The sequence below is a fragment of the Phocoena sinus genome, chromosome 1, assembly GCF_008692025.1.
Source record: "Phocoena sinus isolate mPhoSin1 chromosome 1, mPhoSin1.pri, whole genome shotgun sequence".
Taxonomy (NCBI): domain Eukaryota; kingdom Metazoa; phylum Chordata; class Mammalia; order Artiodactyla; family Phocoenidae; genus Phocoena; species Phocoena sinus.
Genome location: NC_045763.1, coordinates 4,148,568 through 4,173,132, shown reverse-complemented (window position 1 = coordinate 4,173,132; position 24,565 = coordinate 4,148,568). Strand labels below are relative to the sequence as shown.

The 24,565-nt window shown below is 53.2% G+C and overlaps 1 protein-coding gene across 1 annotated transcript in view; it reads left to right on the top strand.

The window, feature by feature from the left end:
* The window catches only part of NPHP4 (nephrocystin 4), a 146,708-nt gene that overhangs the window by 111,477 nt on the left and 10,666 nt on the right, over window positions 1-24,565 (top strand). The window contains 5 exon segments of the mRNA XM_032627689.1: window positions 12,285-12,445; window positions 15,409-15,589; window positions 18,699-18,824; window positions 21,441-21,475; window positions 21,477-21,650. Of these exon segments, the coding sequence (XP_032483580.1) occupies window positions 12,285-12,445; window positions 15,409-15,589; window positions 18,699-18,824; window positions 21,441-21,475; window positions 21,477-21,650 (677 nt within the window).

Below are 24,565 nucleotides of genomic sequence, written 5' to 3'. Positions count from 1 at the left end.
GCTCTAGGTGCGTGGGCTTCAGTAGTTGTGGCACATGGGCTCAGTAGTTGTGGCTCGCGGGCTCAGTAGATGTGGCGCATGGGCTCTAGAGCATGGGCTCAGTAGTTGTGGTGCACAGGCTCAATAGTTGTGGCTTGTGGGCTCAGTAGTTGTGGCTCACGGGCTCTAGAGTGTGGCCTCAGTAGTTGTGGCACATGGGCTCAGTAGTTGTGGCTCGTGGGCTTAGTAGTTGTGGCACACGGGCTCAGTAGTTGTGGCACCCAGGCTAAGTAGTTGTGGCTCATAGGCTCAGTAGTTGTGGCTCATGGGCTCAGTAGATGTGGCACACGGGCTCTAGAGCACGAGCTCAGTAGTTGTGGTGCACGGGCTCTAGAGCGCAGGCTCAGTAGCTGTGGTGCACGGGCTTAGTTGCTCTGCAGCATGTGGGATCTTCCCGGACCAGGGCTCGAACCCGTGTCCCCTGCATTGGCAGGCGGATTCTCAACCACTGCACCCCCAGGGAAGCCCCCTGAATTTTTAAGGATGGTTAGACCTTATTTGTTAGAGCAGTTCTAGATTTACAGAGAAACTGAACCGTTAGCCCAGAGCCCCATATACTCCCACCCCCCCCGCGTCTCCTCTGTTAGCAACTTCTTACGTTCACGATGAGCCAATATTGGTACAGTGTTATTAACTGAAGCTCAGAGTTTACATTAAGGTTTACTCTCCCCACGTTGTACATTATATGGCTCTTGACAAATGTGTAGCATCATATATCCACTGTTACAGTATCACCCAGAGTAATTTCACTGCCCTAAAAATCCCCTATGCTCCACCCTGCCAGCTACTGATCTTTTTACTGTCTCCATAGTTTTGCCTTTGCCAGGATGTCATATAATTGAAATTATATAGGGTATGCTTTTCAGATGGCTTCTTTCGCTTAGTAATACGCATTTAAGGTTCCTCCATGGCTTCTCGTGGCTTGATAGCACGTTTATTTTTGGCACCGAATGATACTCTGGACGTACCTCAGTTTACTTATCCATTCACCTGCCAAAGGGCATCTTGGTTGCTGCCAGTTTGTTGTTCGGGATTTTGTGTGGACATACATTTTCAACTAATTTGGGTAAATACCTAGGAGCCCGATTGCTGGATCGTATAGTAAAAGTATGTTAAGTTTTGAGAGAAACTGCGCAACTCTCTTCCAAAGTGGCTGCACCATTTTGCGTTCCCACCAGCAGTGAGTGAGAGTTCCTGCTGCTCCACATCCTCGTCAGCATTTGATGCTGTCAGTGTCCTGGATTTGGGCCATCCAAGTAGGTGTGTAGTGGTAGCTCATTGTTTTAATTTACAATTCCCTATGTGTCTTTCCATCTGCTTACTTATTATCTGCATATCGTCTTTGGTGAGATGTCTGTTCGGATCTTTAGCGCATTTTTAAATTGGATTGTTTGTTTTCATATTTGTTGTGTTTTAAGAGTTTTTTGTATATTTTGGATACAGATCCTTTATCATATATGTGTTTTGCAACTATTTTCTCCCAGCTTGTGGCTTATCTTTTTCATTCTCTTAATGGTGTCTTTCTCAGAGCAGAGGTTTTAAATTTTAATGACATCCAGCTTATCAATTATTTCTTTTATGAATCGTGCTTTTGGTGTTGTAGCTAAAAAGGCATCACCAAATCTGAAAGGTCACCTAGGTTTTTTCCTATGTTATCTTCTAGGAGTTTGATGGTTTTACATTTTACATTACAAAAATTAACATTTTGAGTTAATTTTTGTAAAAGGTGTAATTTTTACAAAGTGAACACATCTGTGTAACTACCACCCAATTTGGATGGGGCTGTAGAAATTACACAGCAACCCCCCACCCCAGTTGTTGACCTCCCCCAAGGGTAACTGCTCTTCTGAATTCTATCACTCTGCATCAGTTTTACCTGTTTTGTTTTTGTTTTGTTTTTGTGCGATACGCGGGCCTCTCACTGTTGTGGCCTCTCCCGTTGCGGAGCACAGACTCCGGACGCGCAGGCTCAGCGGCCATGGCTCACGGGCCCAGCCGCACCGCGGCATGTGGGATCTTCCCGGACCGGGGCACGAACCCGCGTCCCCTGCATCGGCAGGCGGACTCTCAACCACTGCACCACTAGGGAAGCCCAGTTTTACCTGTTTTCTGAACTTAAACGGGTCATATTATCCGTACCATTTTGAGTCTAACTTCTTTCGCTCAACCTCATGTCTGGGAGATTCCTCCGTGTTGCTGTATGTAGCAGTAGTTTGTCCGTGATCTTGGCTGTATAGAAACCCGTTGTCCGAATATTCCACAGTGTTTACCCATTCTGCTGTTCACAGGCCTCTGAATCATTTCCAGGTTTTGGCTCTTTTGAATAATGCTGCTATGAACATATTTAAAACATTGTGAAATGATCAGCCCAACAAGTCTAGGTAGCATCCATCATTGAACATAATTATAAAATTCTGTTTTTCTTGTGACGAGAACTTTTACGATCTACTCTCTTAGCACCTTTCAAATACGCAGCACCGTGTTATTATTAACTGTTGTCACCGTGCTGTGCATCACATCCCCGTGACTTACTTATTTTATAACTGGATGTTTGTACCTTTTGGCCCCCTTCACCCATTTTGCCCACCCCCCGCCCCACCTCTTGCAACTACCAGTCTGCTTTCTGTATTTAACGAGCCTGATTCTTTTTTTAAAGATTTCACGTATAAGTGAAATCATACAGTATTTGTCTTTCTCTGATCCATCCACGTCGCCACAGATGTCAAGATTACCTTCTTTTTAACGGCTGAGTAATATTTTATATATATATATATATATATATATATATATATATATATATATATACCGCATTTTCTTTATCTGTTCATCCATAGGTGGACACTTAGGTAGCTTCCACATCTTGGCTATTATAAATAATGCTGCAATGAACATGGCGGGGGTGGGGTGCAGATTTCTTTTCGAGTTAGTATTTTTGTTTTCTTTGGTTAAATACCCAGGAGTGGTATTGCTGGATCATGTGGTAACTCTATTTTTACGTTTTTTGAGGAACCTCCAAAAAAGGTTTGGAGGAGGCTTTCATAGTGGCTGTACCACTTAACATTCCCAGCAACAGTGGACGAGGGTTCCCTTTTCTCCACACGCTCACCAGTACCGGCTCTCTCTTGCCTTTTTAATCATATACGATCATTCTTTTGGTGTGTGCATCTGTGTTGGTCTGTGCCTGGGACTGAAGTTGCTGGGTCCCGGGGCAGCACAGGTCCAGCTTACACACCCGCTGGAGTAGACAGAAAGTCTGAACTGCCTGTGTCCTTGCTGGTTGTGTAATGTGTGTGGCTTTGTTTGTTTCTTTCACGTGACCTGCTGGTGGGCATGTGCCGGCATCTCCTGGCTGACAGATGACCTTCCACACGCTGTCGCCTTCGGCAGATCCTCCTTTGAAGTGCTTTGCCCATTTTTTATCCTGTTGTCTGTTTCTCGGTGTTTGTAGGTGTTACGTATATATATCCTGATCCCAGTCTTTCTTCAGATGTTACAAACATCTCCTCCCGCTCTGTGCCTTGCCTTTGACTGTGTTAATGGTATCTTTTGGTTAACAGTAGTTTTCCATGAAAATTACGTCCAATTTATCAGTCTTCTCCTTAATGGGCAGATTTCCTGAGCTACACCCAAAATGAGTTTGTCTCCACAAAGTCTTGAAGAGATCCTCCTATGTTACCTTCTAGAAGTCTTTTTTCCCTGTTTATGTTCAGATCTAGAATTCATCTGGAATTGATTTTGTGTATCCTGTGAGGTAGGGACTGAGGTTTGTGACCTTCATAAAGAATGCAGAGAGTTAATAGGACATAAAAGATTTTAAAAGCAGTGGCTCCACGCCCACCAAGCTTACGAAGTGAGTCACTTCTCAGCCTGGAATACTTATTTTAAGCAAAACGTTGTTCCCAGAATCCAAAGTTTGGTTTTGCCAAAGATGATAGCAGAGACGCAGGGGGGCATGAGGCCAGAGAGCAAAAGCCCTGGTCTCAGCTCTGCCACACAATTGCTCTTTTCTGGTGGATGGACCCACTTATGGAAAGTGGCATTTGAGACGTTGTTGTCTTCTGGCCAAGTCTGGACGTTTACAGTCTTGGCAGCCCTGACCACCAGTTCTCGTGGAGGGTCGCCGCTTCCCCTCCAGGTCTGCGTCCTGGTGCCCAGAGTCCATGATGTGGCTCCCACACGTCCTTGTGGGCAGCCCTCAGCAGGCTCATGCCAAACGGCTGCCACCTCTGGTCCAGCGGGAGCAACTGCAGCTTCTGGAACCTGAGGCCCGTGGGCCTGGTGGCTGCCTCTGCCACGCTAGTCACTGTTCTACATTGTGAGTAGAATTTCTTTTGTTTCCTCTTTTTCTTCAAGAGTGGGATGTGCCTCTGGAACTTCCTCACTTACTACTGTCCCCCGCTCCTTTCAGGAAGGTTCCCCCAAGTCTGTGGCCGTTTCATCTGCTTGTGTTGGTCCCCGTCCTTCCATACCACATGCACGGGGCCGCCTTTCCTTGTTATTTCCCTTGCATTCTTGCCTGTTCTTTTTCTAACATGTTGTTTTTCTAACAGGCGTCTCTTGGTGTTTTTGTCTAGTGGGGTCTTCCCTAGTGTGAGAGCTGGAGTCTGGGTCAGCCAAGAGCATCCACTGTCCTAAAGAACTCTCGTCCATCTTCCCGCCCCTGAGTTATCCCAGCCAAGGGGCATCTCCCACCAGACCAGCGTCTAGGTCTGGACCCTGTAGTACAACCTTGATCGCCTCTTCCTTACTGGATCTTGTCTTTCCTGTGCCTTCTCCAGGTGCCCTAATTCCGTGTCCCCAGCTACAGAAGTTGTGCTGGTGCATTTGGGAGTACCTGCTTTATCTCTTTGTTCATCTTTCCCCCCACCTCAGAATCATTTGAATGTAAAATGCAGGCGTGGTGACACTTTACCTCTAAATATAGCAGCACACATTACTTAGAAATAAGGACATCTGGGACTTCCCTGGTGGCGCAGTGTTTGAGAATCCGCCTGCCAATGCAGGGGACACGGGTTCGAGCCCTGGCCCGGGAAGATCCCACATGCCGCGGAGCAACTAAGCCCGTGAGCCACAACTACTGAGCCTGCACTCTAGAGCCCGCCAGCCACAGCTACTGAGCCCGCGTGCCACAGCTACTGAGGCCTGTGCACCTAGAGCCCGTGCTCTGCAACAAGACAAGCCACTGCAATGAGAAGCCCGCGCACTGCAACAAGGAGTAGTCCCCGCTCACCGCAACCAGAGAAAAGCCCGTGCGCGGCAACGAGGACCCAACACGGCCAAAAATAAAATATAAATAAATAAATAAATTTATAAAAAATTAAGGACGTCCTTTTCTATACACACAATTCTGTTATCATACTTAAGATTATAAAGAATTTCATAGTCAAGTTTTCCCATTTCCCCTCATATGTCCATTATAGCTGTGTTTTGCTCTGACATCCAGTCCAGGCCCATGTATTACCTGTAGTCATGTGTTCAGTCTCTTTTCACTGAGACTTGTCCCCTGCATTCTTTGTCCCGTGTTGGTGCCTGTTTGAAGAGACTGAGCGAGTTGTAGAATGTCCCACATTCCATGTGTCTGATTGTTTCCTCACCTGGCTGTCTACCTCGTTCGTCTTCAGTAGTTCTCGTCCACTGGGGGCAGGGCTGAGGGCTCAGTCCCATCCTGGATTTGGTGCGAACTCTTCATCGTTGAGGCCGCGTGCTGCCCGTGCATCCCATCGGAGGCGCCGAGGTCAGGCCGTGTCACCGTGAGGGTGCCAGTGTGAGCACTTGATAGGGGCACCCGCCCAGGTGTCTCCAGTGGGAAGAGGTAGGCGCTTCCGCCTTTGCACTTGGAAGACTTCTTGGGGCTGTTCTTGGGCTTCGTGTGAATATCCGACCCCTACAGCCCTTCACCTACCGTCCTAACATCCTCGGCTGTGCTTTGCCTGGATCAGCTATTTAAATGGAGCTTTCAAGATGGTGATTCTTCTAATGCTATCATTTGGTCTCCCTTTATGAGCTGGCATTCTTCTATTGAAAGAGACTTTCTCTCATCCACCAGGAGTGAACTACATATCTGTTCTCCAAAAAAGGCAGAACAAATGTTAAATACTTTCCCTTTAATTTCTAATTTTCAGGGTAAGAACTTACTGTAATAGTTACTCTAATAGTGACAGTTCAGGTTTTGTGTATCCTAGCTCTTTGTTTCGTCTTTGGCCAGCTGTAGCCCTTCGGGTTGGCCTGAGTCTGTTGACACGCTCTGGTTGGACTTTGGGCAGTTCCTCCCTTTCTGGAGCAAAGGTGTCCAGCCTCGCCTTGTGCTTTTTCTGCCTCAGATCCGGTCACCCGTTTCTCCCGGGAGCCTGGCCTCCCACTGCGTGTGCTTTCTAAAGATCACGATCCGGGCACTTTTTTTTTTTTTTTTTTTTTTTTTTTTTGCGGTACGCGGGCCTCTCACTGTCGTGGCCTCTCCCGTTGCGGAGCACAGGCTCCGGACGCGCAGGCTCAGCGGCCATGGCTCACGGGCCCAGCCGCTCCGCGGCATGTGGGATCTTCCCGGACCGGGGCACGAACCCGTGTCCCCTGCATCGGCAGGCGGACTCTCAACCACTGTGCCACCAGGGAAGCCCATCAATCCGGGCACTTTTGATCGGGGTCTCAACTGCTTCTAGGCCTTTCCCTGGGCAGAGCTGGGACATGTATATTAAAACATGAACTCACCTTGATATTTCTAATTTAAATTTAGAGGCTTTTCCCTAAAATATTTTATTTGTATCTCTTTCCTGTTAAACCGAAAATCGTGTTTCCTGATAATATATTTACTTATTTACTTTCCCTTATAATTTACACAATGTATTTTCAAAATTATACCGCTGGTTTGAATACTAACGATACATGGCTGACAAAAGTTCAGGTTTCTTTGTGTTCTTCTGGTCTTGGGTTGTGTCCCACCGAGGATGTAGCGTGAGTGCGTGTGGCCCAAAGCCCTTGTGTTCATTCTTTTCTCTATGGAGTTATGTTGCCTATTTGATGTTCAGTCGAATTTGTTGGTTTCAGTTTGTTTTCAATTTCATATTTGCCTTCTTTCCTTTCTGATTGGAGTATTTACGTGGCCCCAAACATAAAACCGTAGCTGAGTGAGCACTCAAGGCTCCCTTCGACCCTCACCCCTCTAGACAGCCCCCACCTGCCCACCGGCCTGGGGTGACCAGGTTTCTAGCTTCTGGCTTAAGCAAATATTTACGTTTTTATTTTTTTGTTTTTTCTTATTCAGTAGGTGGCATACCAAATACACCTTTTCACTGTGCTCTTTTCAGTTAACTTTCCATCCCGAGTTCCACTCCATGTGGAAACCGTCTGCATTGTTTTTATGGCTACGTCGTCCTACAGTGGGTGCAGGTTCTGTGGTTTATTTAGCCATCGTCCTACTGACGGAGGTTTGGGTCTTTCCAGGGTTCTGCTGTTTCAGGTAATGCAGCAATGAGTAACCTTGTGTTTCTCGTGTTTTCTGTGTATGGAGGTATGTTTTAGGGCAGATTGCTGGCAGTGGGGTTATAGGATAAAAGGCTTCAGTGGTGTTGATAGACAGCACCACCTCCTCTCTGTTAGCCTGAGATCTTTTGGCCTCCTCTGCAAAATAGGTTGTTACATTCTGATTGATGTGAGATAGATCTTAATGAAGTTTTAATGTGCATTTCTCTTGTAATGAGTGAAGTTGAGCATCTTTTGTCTTTGTCTGCAAACTTCTTTTCATATCTTTTTCCATTTCTCTATCAGATTTTTCATCTATTTTGTCCTCTGTTTTGGGAACTGTATTAGGAAGATTAGCTGTTGCCTGTGATATACATTGCAAATATGCTTCCTACTTTCTCGTTTGTCTTTTTGCTTTGCTTATGATGGGTTTTGCTATGTAAAGGTGTTACTTTCGTGTAGTCTGATGTGTCAGTCTTTTATTGCTTCTAGATTCTTGAGTCACAGGTGCAAAGTCTTTCTCTTCCCCTAGCTCAGCAAGAGATTTGTGCGTGGTTTCTTCTAGGATTTACAGGTTTCATTTTTTACGTTTAGATTTCTGATCTCTATGTAGTTTATCCTGCTGTGTGATGGCAGACATGGATCAGTTTTATCTTTTTCCAAATGTCTATCCAGTTGACCCAGTACTATTTATTAAAACGTTTGTCTTTTTCCCCAGTGACTTGAGAGCCACCCTTATCAGAAGGCAAACTTTTTTGTATTACTTGGGTGTCATTCTGGATTTTCTTGCTTGTTCCACTAGACTATAGGTTGGCAAATGGATTTCTGTTAAGGTCCAGATCATAAATATTTTAGACTTTCTGGGTTCACATACGATCTCTCTGTAATCATTTTCTTCTTTTTTTGACTTTTGTTTTTCACAACCTTAGAAAATGTAAAAGCCATTCTTAGCTCTCAGCTGGGTTGGCCTGTGGGCTGTAGTTCACCAGACTCTTCATGAGACTGTCTGTCTACACACGAAGGTCGCGCTCTTTGATCAGAGGTGTTATGCTATTCTTTTTTGCACCGTTCTCCAGACATTCTTGCTGGTTTAGTTTTCTATGTGAACTTGTTAGGCTCTATCTGGGGTTCTGGAGAAGTTCATAGATGAACAAGAGGGGAACCGCCCTTGAAGGACAGGAGGGGACCTGCCCAGGAGCAGGGATGTCTTCCCATCTGCTCATTTCTGCTTCCCTGTCTTCTGAAGGCACATAAGTGTACCTTAAATAGGTTTTGCTATTTTCTTGTTTTTTAATCAGTTAGGTTTTGCATTTCCCTTTATTATTACCCCCCTTCTGCTTTCTTTTTGGTGTTCTCTATTGTTATTTTCCTAATTTGTTTGAGTTGCTTAATTCATTTATTTTAATTCTTTTGTTCTTGTGGATATAAAGTATTGAAGGCTATGAATTTTCCTTTGATTATTGCTTTATGTTTTGGTGATTCTGATAAGTAGTATTTTCATTATTATTATTCTAAAAAAATCTGTTTTGATCATGTTTTCCATTTGACACAGAATTATTTAAGAATAAGTGAATTGTTTTGAAATTTTTTTCCAATTTCTAGTTTGTTGGATTGTGATCAGAGAATATTATTTGTAATATTTCTACTTTAAGGAGCGTATTTAGGTTTTCTTTGTGGTGAAATAGACAGTAAATTTTTATTAATGTTCCAAATATACTTGAAAAGATATATTCTCTGTTACTGGGGTACCATGTTGTATGTGTATGCATACACTCTGCCTTATGGATTAGCTGGTCTGGTCTTCTGTATCCTTACTTATTTATGGTCCACTTGACCTGCCTTGAAAGGAAAGCGGTCGTTTGGTCTCCACTGTCATTGTGTTTCCATCTGTTTCTTCTTACATCTCTGGATTTCTGCTTTGTTATTTGGTGCATAGATACTCCAAGCTGTTACACATTCATCATGCGTTGTAGACTGTAGTGTTATAAAGTGTTTGTCATCAGAGGAGTCGTGGCTACCTTCACGGAGCAGGAGGTGTTTGTCATGAAGGAGGGGTGGAGGTTGAGAAGAGGGGTGGGGGAGGACCGTCCAGCTGGAGGCAGAGCATCTGCCAGACTTGGCCGTGGTGGTGGGGCAGGACTGAGGTGCAGCAGGGACCCCAGCTGGGCTGGGCGGCGTCTGTGAAGGGGTGAGGGTGGTAAGCCGGGGAGCCTGGGCAGACCCTGTGGGGTGGTACCACTACCCCCAGGAGTCAGTGGTCAGCGCCACTGCAGGTTTTTGAGTGGGGTGGAGACGACACAGGATTCCTTTTGTGGACGCTTTGGCAGTGCCATGGGATGGACTGTGGGGGCCCTGGACCTCAGGGAAGGCCACCGAGGAGTCAGTACAGGAGCAAAGGGGTCCGAGCCTACAGTGGGGAGGAATTGGGAGGGTTCAGCATGAGGGGCCTTGGACTGTGCCCAGACCAGGATGGCCCCCGTGTGCGACACTCAGCACACTGTCAGCTCTGGGCTCAAAGTGTCCCCCCGAGACCGTGAGCTCCATCAGGGCAGGGACCCTGTCCATCCTGTCCTGCCACACGACCCCACACAGGGCCTGGGACATTTGCCGCGTGTGAATTAATGGTCGTATTGAGGGGACCCGGCAGCTGACGGGATGTGGTGGTGATGGAGCCCAGCCAGGGCGTCAGGAGGACGCGGTGCTGGGCGGCACTCTGGGGTGACGCAAGGGGGAGCTGGCTGGGGAGGAAGACGCGGGGTCCAGCTGGGACCTACTGCGTTCAGGTGCGAGTGCAAGTTCGGGTGGAGGCTCTGTGGGACTGGAGGTGTTGGGGTGAGTGTGCAGGGCGCCCAGGGAAGGGTGTTTGTGGGTGTCATTTGGGGGTCGCCCCACACGGTCATGTCCGTGTGCACCTGGAGCCGGCGGTCTGGCCCACATCAGAGGCCGGTGCCACCGCTGCCCCTTCCTTGCAGCCCAGCGGGACCCAGCAGGTAGGCGCTGCCGTCGGTGCTCGAGCTCGACCTTCCTCATTCCCTGGTCCTCATTCCAGTCCTCACTGCGCCTGGATGAGCCAGCCTCAGGGTGGGTGTCGGGAGACTGATCAGGTGCTGCAGGCCGCTTAGTTCTCAGACCTGGCCGTTGGGGGCCGGGGTGGTGCGTGACCTTGGCCTCCACGGGCCCTGTGACTTGGGACACTGGGGCCTGGCCTGCTGTGTGCAGTGTCACTCCAGCCCCTCTCGTGGTCTTTGTGCTGCTGCTGCCTGTCCCTCCATCCTGGAGGGCGCTTCTGTCAGCGCTCCAGCCGTGGTGGGAGCCAGGGCCCCGCCGGTCCTTGCTCTGTATCCCCTGGGCCCACTGGGGGCCCTCCCCCCGCGCCCCGAGCTGGGTCCTGTCCGGACCTGCTTCACTGCTCCCGCCGACCGCACTGTCCTGGCCTTGAGGACAGCGGAGAGGGCGCCGTGTGGGCACCCACGGGGCGAGGGTCTCAGCCTGCCCGGGGCCGCTTGGGCTGCCGCGCAAACGTCCGCCTTCCTCCCTGGGGTTAGCGTTCTGCTCAGCGGGGCCACGTAAATACTGTTATGTTATTGACGGAAAGGGCAGAAATGTTGTTCTCAGTGTGTTTCCCCTGCATTGCTGTCCCTGCACTTTAACTAATGGTGACTTCAATGACATCTTTGCCAATTTAGGCTTAATGGTGATGCCGCTTCGCAAAGGTGAAGGCGGGGGCTGCAGTCTGTCTCCTGTCTCGTCGTGATAAGCCTGGCACCAGGAGCGACCTTGGAGAGGCCTGTGCTTCTGTGGGGCTCCTGGGCGCGTTGGGGCGGGAGGCATCGGGGTGGCCTAGGCACCGTGTGCTGAGCTGCGTCTCAGTTTGAGCTCTCCATGCTCCTGTGTGTGAATACCCCGGTTTCTAAAGAATTTTATTGGAGTAGAGTTGATTTGCAATGTTGTGTTAATTTCTGCTGTACAGCAAAGTGATTCAGTTGTACATATATACATTCTTCTTCATCTTCTTTTCCATTACGGTTTGTCACAGCATATTGACTATAGTTCCCTGTGCTGTACACTAGGACCTTGTTGTTTATCTATTCTGTATATAATAGATTGCATCTGCTAACCCCAAACTCCCACTCCGTCCCTCTCCCACCTTCCTCCCCACTGACAACCACAAAGTCTGTTCTCTGTGTCTGTGAGCCGGTTTCTGTCTTGAAGATAAGTTCACTGGTGTCATATTTTAGATTCCACATATGAGCGATATCATATGAGATTTGTCTTTCTCTGTCTGACTTACTTCACTTCGTACGATCATCTCTAGGTCCATCCGTGTTGCTGCAAATGGCATCATTTCATTCTCTTTTTATGGCTGAGTAGTATTCCACTGTGTACGTGTACCGCATCTTCTTTATCTGGTGACCACCCGGTTTTGACAGAAGATATAGACAGCATTTCTCCCTAAATCCTGTGCGCCCAGAGTCATACTCCCTGGCCGGCCCGTCGGGGCATCTGTCCTTATCCAGCATAGACTGTTTCACTAGGACTTGGTAAAAAGCGTCAGTCTTATTTGGGGAGGAGCTTATTGTATACATTGGAAAGAAATGTAGTCTTCTGAACACCACTCTTCATGTTGTTAATTTAGATATTTTATAATGTTTTGATTAATGTATTTATTAAGCTGTAACTCTGACAGAAGCAGAAATTAGTCATCATGACCAGAGCAGAAACTCCTCCAAGTGTAAAGGTGATAAATGATTCCAGTTACTTCTGGGCACATTTGGGGCCTCTTTGCACAGGGTCTCCGGGCTTTCAGCTGAAGTACCTGGTGGGTCCTGGATTCCTGAGACCCGGGGAGCAGCGCTGGTTTGCCCGCTACCTGGCCATGCAGACCCTGCAGATCGACATCTGGGATGGAGACTCCCTGCTTCTCGTCGGATCCGCCGCCGTTCAGATGAAGGTAACGTTTCCCCGCGGTCCTTTCTGTGAGGTCTGTCGCCCAGCAGTGTGGGTCATCGCCCAGCCCTGGGCATTGTCCAGGGGCCTGGCTTCTTGGTTCACAAATCCAAGACACTGCCGAGTCCTCTCCTTCCCCAAAGGAAAGGATGTTCACAGAGTCTAAGCTCGATCATGCTAGGGTGCATCCACCCAGTTATCAGTTCCTCCTGTGAACCCACCCACCAGGCAACGTCACCTCTGCTCCCTTGTCGGTGAAGATGGATGTTTCCTGAGAGCAGCTCGGGATCAGGCTTGTTCACCAAGAGCCTGGCCGGTCCATCAGAGGTGTGCCCTCAGGACGGAGGACAGGATGAATGAATGATGGGGTGGGAAAATGTTTCCTGACGCCTGTTCTCAGTTCCATGAATTGTGCTTCTCTCATTCTAACTAGAATCAGAAGCTAATTCGTTTTCTAACTGTGCTTCCCATTCTCCTCATATTCTAAAACTGAAGTCCGTGCCTTAATTCAATTTTCTTCCCAGGGTTTCTCCCCAAACCTTCCCTTTCGTGTGACCAGGACCCCAGAGGGTCAACGTGGGGTCACATGGCGGCCTCTGGGCCAGGCACTGGGCCACATCCACTTGCCGACATGCTGTCCCGAGAGTTTTCCTCCCTGCCTTGAGGTGGATGGGGGAGAGGATACAGCACCATCGCTGCAGCTCTGGAATCTCTCTGACCTTCATTCACTTTTCCTTCATCCCACACAGCTATTTCCCTCTGGACTCCAGCCACGGGCCCCCTTGGTTTCCCTGCCTGAGCCTTGCATGGCTGGTCACTGAGGCCTGCAGATCCGGTCCCGTCCCCCCCTTGCCCCTCAGCACCCCACCTGCGAGGATCTCGTGGCTCCTGTACTGCAGCGGCCCCGGCCCCGTGCCCCCCATCCTCTGGGGGCTGCCTGCTCCTCCGTCCCTCCCTTCCTCTGGTGGCTGACCCGGGCTATAACTGTCCCATCCACTGGGGCTCGGGGCCCTTCCCTGAGGGGCTGAGGCCCTCAGGACAGTGGAGGGAGCTGGGGGGCAGTGTGCAAAGAGTTATGGGGCGGGGTCACAGCTGGTGAGGACTCAGCCGGTGTCGGCTGGTGTTCTCACTCCTCAGGCCCCCCCAGGTCATCATGGATATGGCACGTCTGTCTCCTACGCTGGCCAGTGATGTCATGGAGGGTGGGAATGGGATGGCCACTGACCCCTCCCCAGCACAGTCCTAGGCCACCGTGGGTAGGGCATGGCTGAGAATGGATGAATAGAAAGAGGGAGGGAGGGGTGAGGTGAAAGGCAGGAGGGGCGGGGCGGGGCGAGGCGAGGGGAGGGAGGGGCGAGCGAAGCGCATGGAGGGGTTATTTGATCTCATCCTCCATGAAGAGCCCCTTTGACAAGTGCTGTCCGGTTTACTGACACAGAAGTGGTTTAAATAAAATGGAATTTTACTTTCTAAAAATAAGCAAATCTTCACTTTAACATCTATGTAGAAAAGATGGAAAATTTGTGTAAGTCCAGGTCCTGAGCTGTCAAGGTGCTTACGTGGCCTTCTGTGGCTATTTCCTGCGTTTCCAGACGCATCACAGCTCATTGCACTGTCCCCCGTTGTTGGACAATTAAGCGCCTTGTCCTGGTGGAAACACTGCAGGGAACATCCTAGGGTCATGTTGGCTCACCCCTCCAGCTCATTTCCTGAGCGGTGACAGCGCCAGCATCGTTGGGATCTCGCGGTGGTCGCTGCTGGTGCCTGGTTGCACCCCCGCTCTGCTGCGGTGTCCTCAGCCCGGCCCTGGGACTGCTGCCCTGATCCCCGTGTCCAGCAATGGAGCCGAAGCCCCGGGTCGTGCTGGGACCAGGCTTTCAGCCCAGGTCTGACTCCATCATCTTCTCCCCAAATGAGAACGCCCCAAAGCTGCGTTTCCAAGTCACGGGTGCACAAATACGGAGCCTCGGGCAGGGGGCCCAGGGGCCCGGCACGGCGCTCTTCCCGGAAGATGACCAAGGCGCCTGCTTTCCCACCCTTTACAGGGTGGGAAAAAAAACCTCTGCAGTTTCCTAGGTGAGACGCGATACCCTGTTTTTATTGGCATCACTGCTCCTGGGGCAGCCAGGCGTCGCTCCTTGCCTTGACTGGCCACCCTCTGGAGGGGTCTTCACCCCGTCTGGCTGCCGAGGCTCCTGGCCCGTGAACGTGTTGGCGTTATGTGGACAAGCGCTGCTGAGCAAGCAGGGTCTTCGGAGCTGGAAGCCCCAGACCCGCTCAGGAGGGATCTGGTCTGGGCGTGTCCACTCCAGAGACAGGCAGAGGACAAGTGCTGGAGGGACAGGGACAGAATTCCAGAAGCAGGACCTGAACGTGGCCCCGCGCTTCCATTTACGCGTGACGGTCAAGAGGCCTGGTGACGTGCCCGGGCCTCGCAGGAGAAGGGGCCCAGCCCTCCCTCCCGGCCGGCCCCACTCGCTCTTGGGCTCAGGAGGGTTCTGAAGGGTTAAACTTGATTAGCAGAGAAGAGTGGGGTCGGAAAGGACCCTCTTGATCCAGCTCCGTCCGCCCCACGGCCCCTCCTCGCACCTGCTGCCCGCCTTTCTGCTACACTGAAGCCCCCTGTGTCCCACCCGGGCCTGGCGTGCCCTCCCCCTGCCTGGAGGCACACCTTCGTCCTGAGGGGCCCAATGGAGGCTCCTCGGGGCTCCCGCCAACGTGGAGCTGGGCTTCCTCAGCATTCCCCCTTGTTCTGTGCCGTGTTCTCATCTTCTCCGTGTGCAGGGGGTTCCACGCAGGTGGCTGCCAGGCCCACTTGTGCATCCCTGGGGTTTGCTCAGTGGGTGAATCGGGATGCACTTTGTTAATAAGGATTTGGGGGAAACACCCGACAGCAGGGACTTGGGTTTTCGGAAGCAGATAGCCCCTGCCTCGGCCGCCCTCTGACCGGTCCTTTCTCCTCCGCAGCACCTCCTCCGCCAAGGGCGCCCAGCTGTTCAGGTCTCACATGAGCTTGAGGTCGTGGCGACAGAGCACGAACAGGACACCATGGTGGTGAGTGGAGACGTGACCAGGTTTGGCTGCGTCAAGCCCATCAACGTCCACACGGTGGTGAAGGGCCAGCTGCACCTGACCTTGGCTAACGTGGGTAAGAGTCCCTGGCAGCTTTGCCCTTGTTGCTGGGTGGCTACTCTTCTTCCCATTTGGGATATGAGCCCCCTCAGGACAGTGGTCACGTCGTGGGCATCAGCACTCAGTAGGAATTCAGAAGAGCTCTCATTAGCTTGACTGCTAAGTATGCCCTTGACCGCTGAGTGTCTTCCCTTGACCACTGAGCGTCTTCCCTTGACCACCGAGCATCTGCCCTTGACCACCGAGCGTCTGCCCTTGACCACTGAGCACTTTCCCTTGACCACTGAACAACTGTCCTTCACCACTGAGTGTCTTCTCTTGACCACTGAGCGTCTGCCCTTGACCACTGAGCATCTGTCCTTCACCACTGAGCATCTTCCCTTGACCGCTGAGCGTCTGCCCTTGACCACGAGCATCTGTCCTTCACCACTGAGCATCTGCCCTTGACCACTGAGCACCTTCCCTTGACCACTGAACAACTGTCCTTCACCACTGAGCATCTGCCCTTGACCACCGAGCATCTGCCCTTGACCACCGAGCATCTGCCCTTGACCGCTGAGCATCTGTTCTTGACCACTGAGCCTTCCCTTGACCTCTGAGCGTCTGCCCTTGACCACTGAACAACTGTCCTTCACCACTGAGCATCTTCCCTTGACCACCGAGCATCTGCCCTTGACCACCGAGCATCTGCCCTTGAGCATCTGCCCTTGACCACTGAACATCTTCCCTTGACCGCCGAACATCTGCCCTTGACCGCTGAGCATCTGCCCTTGACCGCCGAGCATCTTCCCCTGACCACTGAGCCTGCCCTGGCACCAGTTGTTTGGTGTTCCTGATTTCTGGTCGGGGTTTGGTGTTATTAGCTGTCTCCGTCTTGCCCACGTTTTATTTCTGGTACTATCCGTGGGGCATCGCTGTGACGATCCTCAAATAAGATGACTGGTTTCGGGAGAGAGTTTCATCTGGAGTTTCAGCTCATAGCACTGCCTCATTGGGGAGGAGAGAAGAGAGAACTGTTCCTAAACTTCCGCACCACACAGCTTGGGAACAGAGGGGCAGAGGGACGTGCTTGTTCAGAGCCGAGCACCTTGACCTTACGTCAGATGATGTCCCAAGAGCTGCTCGTCAGAGACGCTGAGGAAAGCCCCAGTCCTCCTTCCATGTGGGTAGGGGGCTGGGGCTGGGTGTGGCTGGGATGGTTCTGCCTGGACATTCTGGGGGCTCCACTGAGGACCCTGATGGGACAGGGGACGTTAGGCCGGGCATACCTGCCTGTGCCCGCCTCAGGGCAGAGGCCAGTGTGAGCCCCCGTGGGGCTAGTGACAAGCCCACTCCATCCCCCTCGAGGGGACTGAGGAAGGATTGAAAGCGGGACAACACCAAGCCATCTGAGGTTTCTGGACTCAAACCTCTCTGTCGTTTTATTGGGGAATTTTCCATTCCTTACAACCCAGCCTGATTTTAGACCTTGAGCCCCATGGGCCCTTTCCACCTGTGCCGACAGCATGGGGCAGGCAGGGCTGGGACGGAACAGCAGGCGTGAGCCGCGGAGCTCATTAAGCCAGGTCTGAGGCTTCTGCTCCCTTGTTACAAATGTAGGATCCCGGCAGCCTGGAAAACAGACAATATGGAAACGGCAAAACTCAATTAGGTTCTGGAGAAATAAATGAGCTGTGTGTGAGAAGCAGGCATTATTCAAAAGCTCCTACGACTGAGGGAGTTGCTGGAAGCATTCTGCTTCCAAGATTGTGTTGGTTATTTTTATTTTTAATTCACCAGCCCACAAATGTGCAGTGACTCCAGGTTTTAAAATCTTATCTTCAGAAGAAAGATTAGCTCCATTATGCGTTATCTTAAATTGTCATTTTCATACGTTGCCTGCAAGAGAGAGATAAGCTCGCGGGAAGGGCCTGAGATACCCAGACAGGGAGGCTGTGAGGCAGAGGACCTATGCTGTGCGCGGCACACTGTACGATGTGGCAGCGCTGTGCTTTCCTCTGTACGTCCTGCAGTCCTTGAACAAAAAAAAAGTGTCGTGGCTTTTGTTTCCTTTTAAAACTGGTTGTTCTGCAGCGAGTGGCAGGCGTGGGCCAGCAGGTGGGGTGATGCTGTGCAGGCCTTCGGGTGTGACAGAGGCAGGGTCGGCGCCTGTCTGGATGGGGCCCCGCCTCTGCATTCACAGCCGCGGCCAAGTGCGAGGCCGCGGATCCAGGCCTCTGTCACCCACGCCCAGGTCTCCTGTGACTCTTTCTGTGGGAGAGGGCCGTCCTCGTGCTTGGCAGCTTCTCCGCTCAGGCGAGCTTTTTTTTTTTTTTTTTTTTTTTTTGCTGTACATGGGCCTTCTCACTGCTGTGGCCTCTCCCGCTGCAGAGCACAGGCCCCGGATGCACAGGCTCAGCGGCCATGGCTCACGGGATCTCCCGACCGGGGCACGATCCCGTGTCCCCTGCATCGGCAGGCGGACTCTCAACCACTGCGCCACCAGGGAAGCCCTCAGGCGAGCTTTTTGAGGCTGTCTTTTGCCAGCCTCCTCTGAGGCTTTACGGGGTCATTCATCATTTAGAGATCCAAGAGCCCCTTTCCTTTCTTTGACCCCGTGATCCTGGCTGTGTGTGTGACCACGGCTCCCCTGGGAGCTCCGCTGCCACTGTATCTGCAGTTCTCCCGTGGGCCTTCTGGGGAGGGCAGGCTGCCCTGACCCCCGGCTCACGGTCAGGTACCGGGGCTCTCAGGGGTGTCTCCCCCGAGGCGTGTGTTTGGGCACAGACGTTTGCAGAAGGGCACAAAAGGCCCTTCTTGGAACAGCATGACACTCGAGGGCCTGACAGGAGAGTCTGCGACCATCCCAGAGCCTGGGGCCGGGCCCCCCGGAGACCTGCCCTGAGCATCTCGAGCGCCGACTCGTGGTGGGAAAGCAGACTGCTGCTCAGACAGAGGAGGGTGTGGACCTGGAGAGCAGGGAGCCCGAAGGAAACGTGCCTCTGCCCACCCGCCGTTTCTCTGCTGCAAAACGAACTCCAACCTGAGAGTGGAAAGTGGGGTGCGGGTGGGGATCCGGGTGAGTGTCATCGACTCTGTGCTGGTATTTACGTCTCGTGCGGGGCGGGGGGGTGTTTTTCGTTCAGGTCACTTGTGTGAACGGAGAGTGGGGAGTCCCAGCTCACTGCCACCTTCCAGATCACGGGTCGTCTCGAATGACGGAGCCACCGGCTTCTCGGGAGGTGGTCTTCTCACGCCCGGGGCTCCCAGACGTGAGTGGAGAGACCGAGGGGCCTACGGGTGGAGGCTGGGGGTTGTGCTCGGTGGCGGTGGGGCAGAGCGAGAGGCGGGGGGCTGCGTGTGTGTGCGTGTGTGTACGTGTGTGCGTGTGCAGGAGCACATGCGTGCACACTGTGTCGTGGGGCCCTGCCCTCTGGATCCTGGGGGCCCGAGTCGTGGCTCCGCCTCCGGCTCAGTGACCTGCAGGCCACGTCGAGTCACCACGTTCGTCAGCCCAGCGCTCTCTAGGCTGGGCCCTGGGGAAGCCGCCGGTGTTTACTTGGTGGAGATTACAGTCCTAGGAGTGGCATTGTTTTCGGGTAGCTGCTTCTCCCAGGGAAGGGACGGGAGGAAAAGGTCGGGATGAACACAGGCTGTTTTTTAAAAACTAATTTGAAACTCCCCATGTTGGGGAAAAGAGAAGCTTGGGAGATAAACACCTGGCTTGTGAAAATATCGCATAACACGGAAGTTTTTCCGTCCCCTTTCAAATGACCCCCCAGACCTGAATGTAAAATACTTGTCATTGGAATGAAAGTGGGAGGTGCCCTTTGAGGAGCAGCCCCAGAGGTTGCAGGTCATCTCATGTGGATTGGAAAACTGCCATGAGCGTCTTGTGTTGACGGCCCTTGACTTTGTTGGTCTTGAACCTGTGCCCTGGGTGGGAATTCCAGAGCTGCGGGGGGCAGGACTGGGAGGCCTTTGGTGCCATCTTGGAAGGTCTCCAGAATCCCACGAGTCCCCTGAAACTCCAGCCCAAACTTTATGGGTCCTCGTACGTCTTCCCCGGGAGAGCAGCCCAGGTACATTCAGATGCTCAAATGGGTCCATGCTGCGTGAGCCCGGCAGGCTTGAGAGTCTGTTCTGGACCAGCTTCCTCATTTTAATGTTGAAAAAACTGAGACACAGAGGGTCAGGTGACATGGGCCGGTTGTGTGGTTAGGGGTCGTGAACTTGGACTAGAATCTGGATTTCCTGCTTTGGGGCCAGTGCCTCCCCATCCCCAGCTGGTCCCTTTGGCCACCAAGAGGATGGATGGAGAGCTGGCTCCACGGAGCAGGGAGTGCCTCCCATCCGCACCCCCCGACACCGCCCCAGGGACAGGTACGAGAGGATTTGTGAAACCCACGGCCTGGGCCCGGCAGGTCGGGGGCTCCTCTGGGCAGCGCGGGAGTTGTGACAGTGAGGATTTGCTGAGGGATCCAGAGCTCTGGAGTCATCAGTCTTCCAATCCCTATTTTGGTCAAAACCAGAGGGCCGGGCACTCCACCAGAAGCCATGTCCTCCTCCCCCCGGGCAAGGTTCCGGAAGCGGGAAGTTGTGCCGAGGTTTCGCAAGATGCTTCCTGGCTTCAGCAGTGTGGTCCCCACATGGTCCCATCACCCCCACGGTCGGGGTGATGCAGTCTGAACACACAGGCCAGTTGATCACCCCCCAGCCTTGCTCGTCTCCCACCCTGGCCCCTCCCCTCGGGACCGGGGGCCTCGGGCTGCTTGAGCCCGATCCAGGTTGGAGCTCCCGTTCCCATGGAGCTGGACCCCAGACACACGAAAAGTGCTGTTTTTGGGGTGGCCACTTGAGACGTCTGCACCATCTCATGGCACCCGAAGAACCTGGAAGTAGCACTTGTTTACGTGTGATGGAAGAAGAGGCGGCGAGTGAGGGGAAGCTGCTTCACCACCACGTGGAGCACATCAGCAGGAGGCAGAGATACTCGAGGACGGGGAGTGGGGTCCAGCCGGCGGAGTTCAGGCTCGCGGTCACTTCCCGTGGTTTCTGGGGGTGCCTGAAGGAAGGACAAGGTGCTAAGTTGGGGCGCTCCCTCTCACTACCTGCCTGTGCTGGGTTTACTGATTGTCCGGGAATCTCACGTGCCAGCTTGTGACGTGGCAGGTGCCACGTGTGCATGCCAGTGGCACAGCCAGTGGTGGGAGGGAGAAAATAGCTCTCCTGCCTGCCGGGCCTGGCCTATCGTGGCTTCTGTCTGTCGGCTACACAGCTGTCCTGTCGGTCTAGGCTTCGAGTAGAGCCCCTGAAGGAGATGGTGCTCTAGGGCCCAGCCAGCCGGGGGCAGCCGGGTGCAGAGAGGAGAAGCTCTGGGATCCACTCACCCCGGCTGGCCCGAGGCCTCAGGGCACAGCTCACTGGAGCCCCCGATTCCTGATCTGAGCTCGGGCGTCCTGATAACCGCACCCAGCGGGGGTTTGGGGACCTCGACAGGACAGAGTGCCTGAGAGCCTGGACGGTGTGCTGGGCATCGGGGGTGCTCGCTGCAGGGGCTGGAGGTGAGCAGGGGCCCGGTCCTGGGCGAGGGCGTCTGGGAATCCTGAGAGCCTGAGCTTCTGCAACGCTGACCTTTCCCTAGCAGACCCCCTAGTGGGCACTAATACATTTGTATCTAAGCACCGAGACAGAATCCCTTCTATGTGAGAGGCTGGTAAGGGAGGGATGCCGTGGAGGGCAGGGTGCGTCATTTCCACCTTTACCAGCCTCTGAGGGTTTATGAAAAGCTTGAGGCTTGGCTCTGGAGGGCGTGGAGCCGTGGCTGCTTAGAGAACATAAACACTCTGACCTTTAACCTCTGGCCCTCCCTTTGAACCTTCCAGCAGTGAAAAATGTGGTCCAAGCGCAGAAGCTGGCCGACCGTGGACAGTGAGCTGGCCGCCCTGCTCTTCACGCCCCCGTGGCAGGGGACGCGGCAGCCCCAGGGCGCCGGCCGTGAGGGGGACGCCGTGCGCAGGCGCAAGCTGGAGCGCATGAGGGCTGTGCGCCTGCGGGAGCGCGGAGCGGAGCCTGGCCGCTGCGGGCCGGGCGTGCTGGTGAGGCTCGGCCCCCGTCGTCCTCGGGAACACTGCGGGAGCAGTCCCGTCCGCGCCCCTCCCCTTGCCTGCGGGCTCTCATCTTCCTGCCGCGTCCTGGTTACAGAGCGTGAGACCCGACCTCATCAGCCACAGAGGGAAGTTTTCAGGCCAGAATTACCGGCGCGCTTTGGATAAAAGCTGACTCCTGGGCTCCCCTCCATTGGTTGGGGGGAGCGTCCTTGGACGCCTAGGCTTTTAAGAAAGCTCCGACGGGGATTCTGAGGGCTCCCAGGTTTGGGGGAGCAGAGCCATGACAACTTCTACATCATGGGTTGTCAGAGTGATCGATCCTTGCCAGAAGAATTCCACCTTAGACTAAAAATCTAAATAAGACCCTAAGAAATGCTGTTTGGGGGACTAAGGAAGCCACAGGGGCTCCTTAGGATCCTTTCCATTGAGGCAGGTGGGTGTCTGAACAGATGCCGTCCTTCTCAGGGGCCAGGCCTGTGCCCATGGCCTGGCAGACACAGGCAGTGGCTGGCCCTCCCCTGGGGCTCACAGAGGTGGGCAAGGACCCACCCTCAGGGGCGCCGTGGAGGGAGGGAGACAGAAATAAACCAACAAGCAAAAGACCATTCAGGGGGCCTTCCCTGGTGGCGCAGTGGTTGAGAGTCCGCCTGCCGATACAGGGGACGCGGTTTGTGCCCCGGTCCGGGAAGATCCCACATGCCGCGGAGCGGCTGGGCCCGTGAGCCATGGCCGCTGAGCCCAGACAGCCGGCTGGGCGAGCGGGTCCCCGGCAGAGGGCGCAGAGTCTTGCTGGCCGAGGAGCAGCGCTGTGGCTGTGAGGACGCCTTGAGGGGAGGCCGGCCGGGGCTGGGCTTGGGGCAGGTCTCCTCCCCGGCCTCGGTGCACCCAGGCTGCCCCCTCCTGTGCAGCCTCTGAGGCTCCGCCAGCTGTCACCCGGGGGGGGGGGGGGTGGGGGGGGGGGGGAACACAAGCGCTTCCCACGTCCAGGTGGTGGGGCCCCGCACACGACAAGTCCTCAGTCCGACAGCTGCCGGTGTTGTGTTAGCATCATTGTTATGATTAATTTGGCTAGTTTCCTCTTATTTGATATGTTCTTTTTAATTTATTTATTTTTGCTGCGTTGGATCTTCGTTGCTGCGCGCGGGCTTTCTCTAGTTGAAAGCAGGGGCTACTCTTCGTTGCGGTGCGCGGGCTTCTCATTGTGGTGGCTTCTCTCGTTGCGGAGCATGGGCTCTAGGCCTGCGAGCTTCGGTAGTTGTGGCACGCGGCTCAGTAGTTGTGGCTCGCGGGCTCTAGAGCGCAGGCTCAGTAGTTGTGGTGCATGGGCTTAGTTGCTCTGCGGCATGTGGCATCTTCCCGGACCAGGGATTGAACCTGTGTCCCCTTCATTGTGGGCAGATTCTTAACCACTGTGCCAACAGGGAAGCCCTGTTATGTTCTAATAGAGAAATTAACAGCTCAGAACCCTCATTTTGAATACAGCTGTGAGCTTGGAAGTAATTGGATTTCCAAATACAAGAAAAATTTCCACTAAATTGTATGATTTTCTGGGTTCCCTAGCCCTGGAGAATTTTGAGGTGAAAGTAAGTTGATGTATCAGGTATGCAGTAGTCTCTCTCCCTTCCAGAGCTTTTTAGCCTTCTTTGGAAGAAGGGATGGGAGTTCTATGAAATCAGTGGGTCCTTGGGAAGAGAGTCGACAGGAGCTGTGTCCCGGCTGGCCCTGCCACACGGTGATGAGGGTGTGGAACCGTGTGTGACCTCTTGTGTGTGGGGGGAGGCTGAGGGCAGCTGGGGTGCAGCTTTCTCTCCCTGATGGTCAGATTTGAGGGAGGCTGAGGGTCTCGGGGTTTCCTGGGGAGGTGGTGAGGCCTGGGGGCCAGGAGCACAGAGTGTGCGGCTGACACCTGCTTTGGAATTCCTGCGGTGCCCTGGGACAGTCACAGCCTCCCTGTGAGGGTCACTCGGCTTAACCCGTGTGTAGTGCTCAGGATGGCAGCTGCCCTAGCGACAGCGGTCAGTTCCCTGCGTCTCTCTCCTCTGCGTACCCTCTACAGGGACACCCCAGCAGCTCCAGGATTGCCCCTCATGCTAGCAAATTGGTGGCACTAGTCCCACGTTCCGTGTTGTCAAAACATGCCAAGTGCCATGGAAGAGAGGACTTTACTTTCCAGAAATGCCAGCACTTGGCCCATGGGTCTCCCTGCCCATCCCTGGACCTGTCACGGGACCACAGTGCGAACTGCTGCCTCTTGGGGTCTGAGCGGTCCAATACGTGTCATCACCTCTGCCTGCATGGGTTTTGAATTAAGAAAGAAGACACATCTATGGCAGAAGAGACCAAAACATCAGCTTTGTTTCACTGGTGGCTCTAGTCATTGGTAAAGCTGTTGCTGGAGGATTGGCTCGCGTCTGTACGAGGCTGAGCCTGCGGTTAACGGCAGCCTCACACAATCTGGGTCATGCCAGGTGATCCCACAGGTGGATTCTTCTTTCCAGCCTTTCCACCTGGCCAGGGGCCGTGTGGGCACCTGATGCCCTGGGGCCACTCTGTCTCGGCCTGTGGCTTTTACCCACCAGGCCTGCGGAAAACCAGGGAGTGGCCGTTACGGTGCCTGCCCGGGTGGTCAGTCTGACGGGCCAGTCCTGTGCCCAACTCCATGTGGCCTGTCCCCTAGAGCCCTCGTCCCAGGGCAATACAGGTTGTGTCCTTGGCAGGTCAGAACAACCCACTGTCTCAAGTCGAGGTTGAAAAGCCGATCTCTGTCTGTTTCTCACCCTAAATTATATCTGGCCGTGCTGCCCAGCCCAGCCTGGTAGAGGCTCATCCTGCCGAGAAGCTCTGATCATAAAATGCCCACATAGGGAGGCCTCAGATGTCAACATGACCACCCTCCCGTTTTT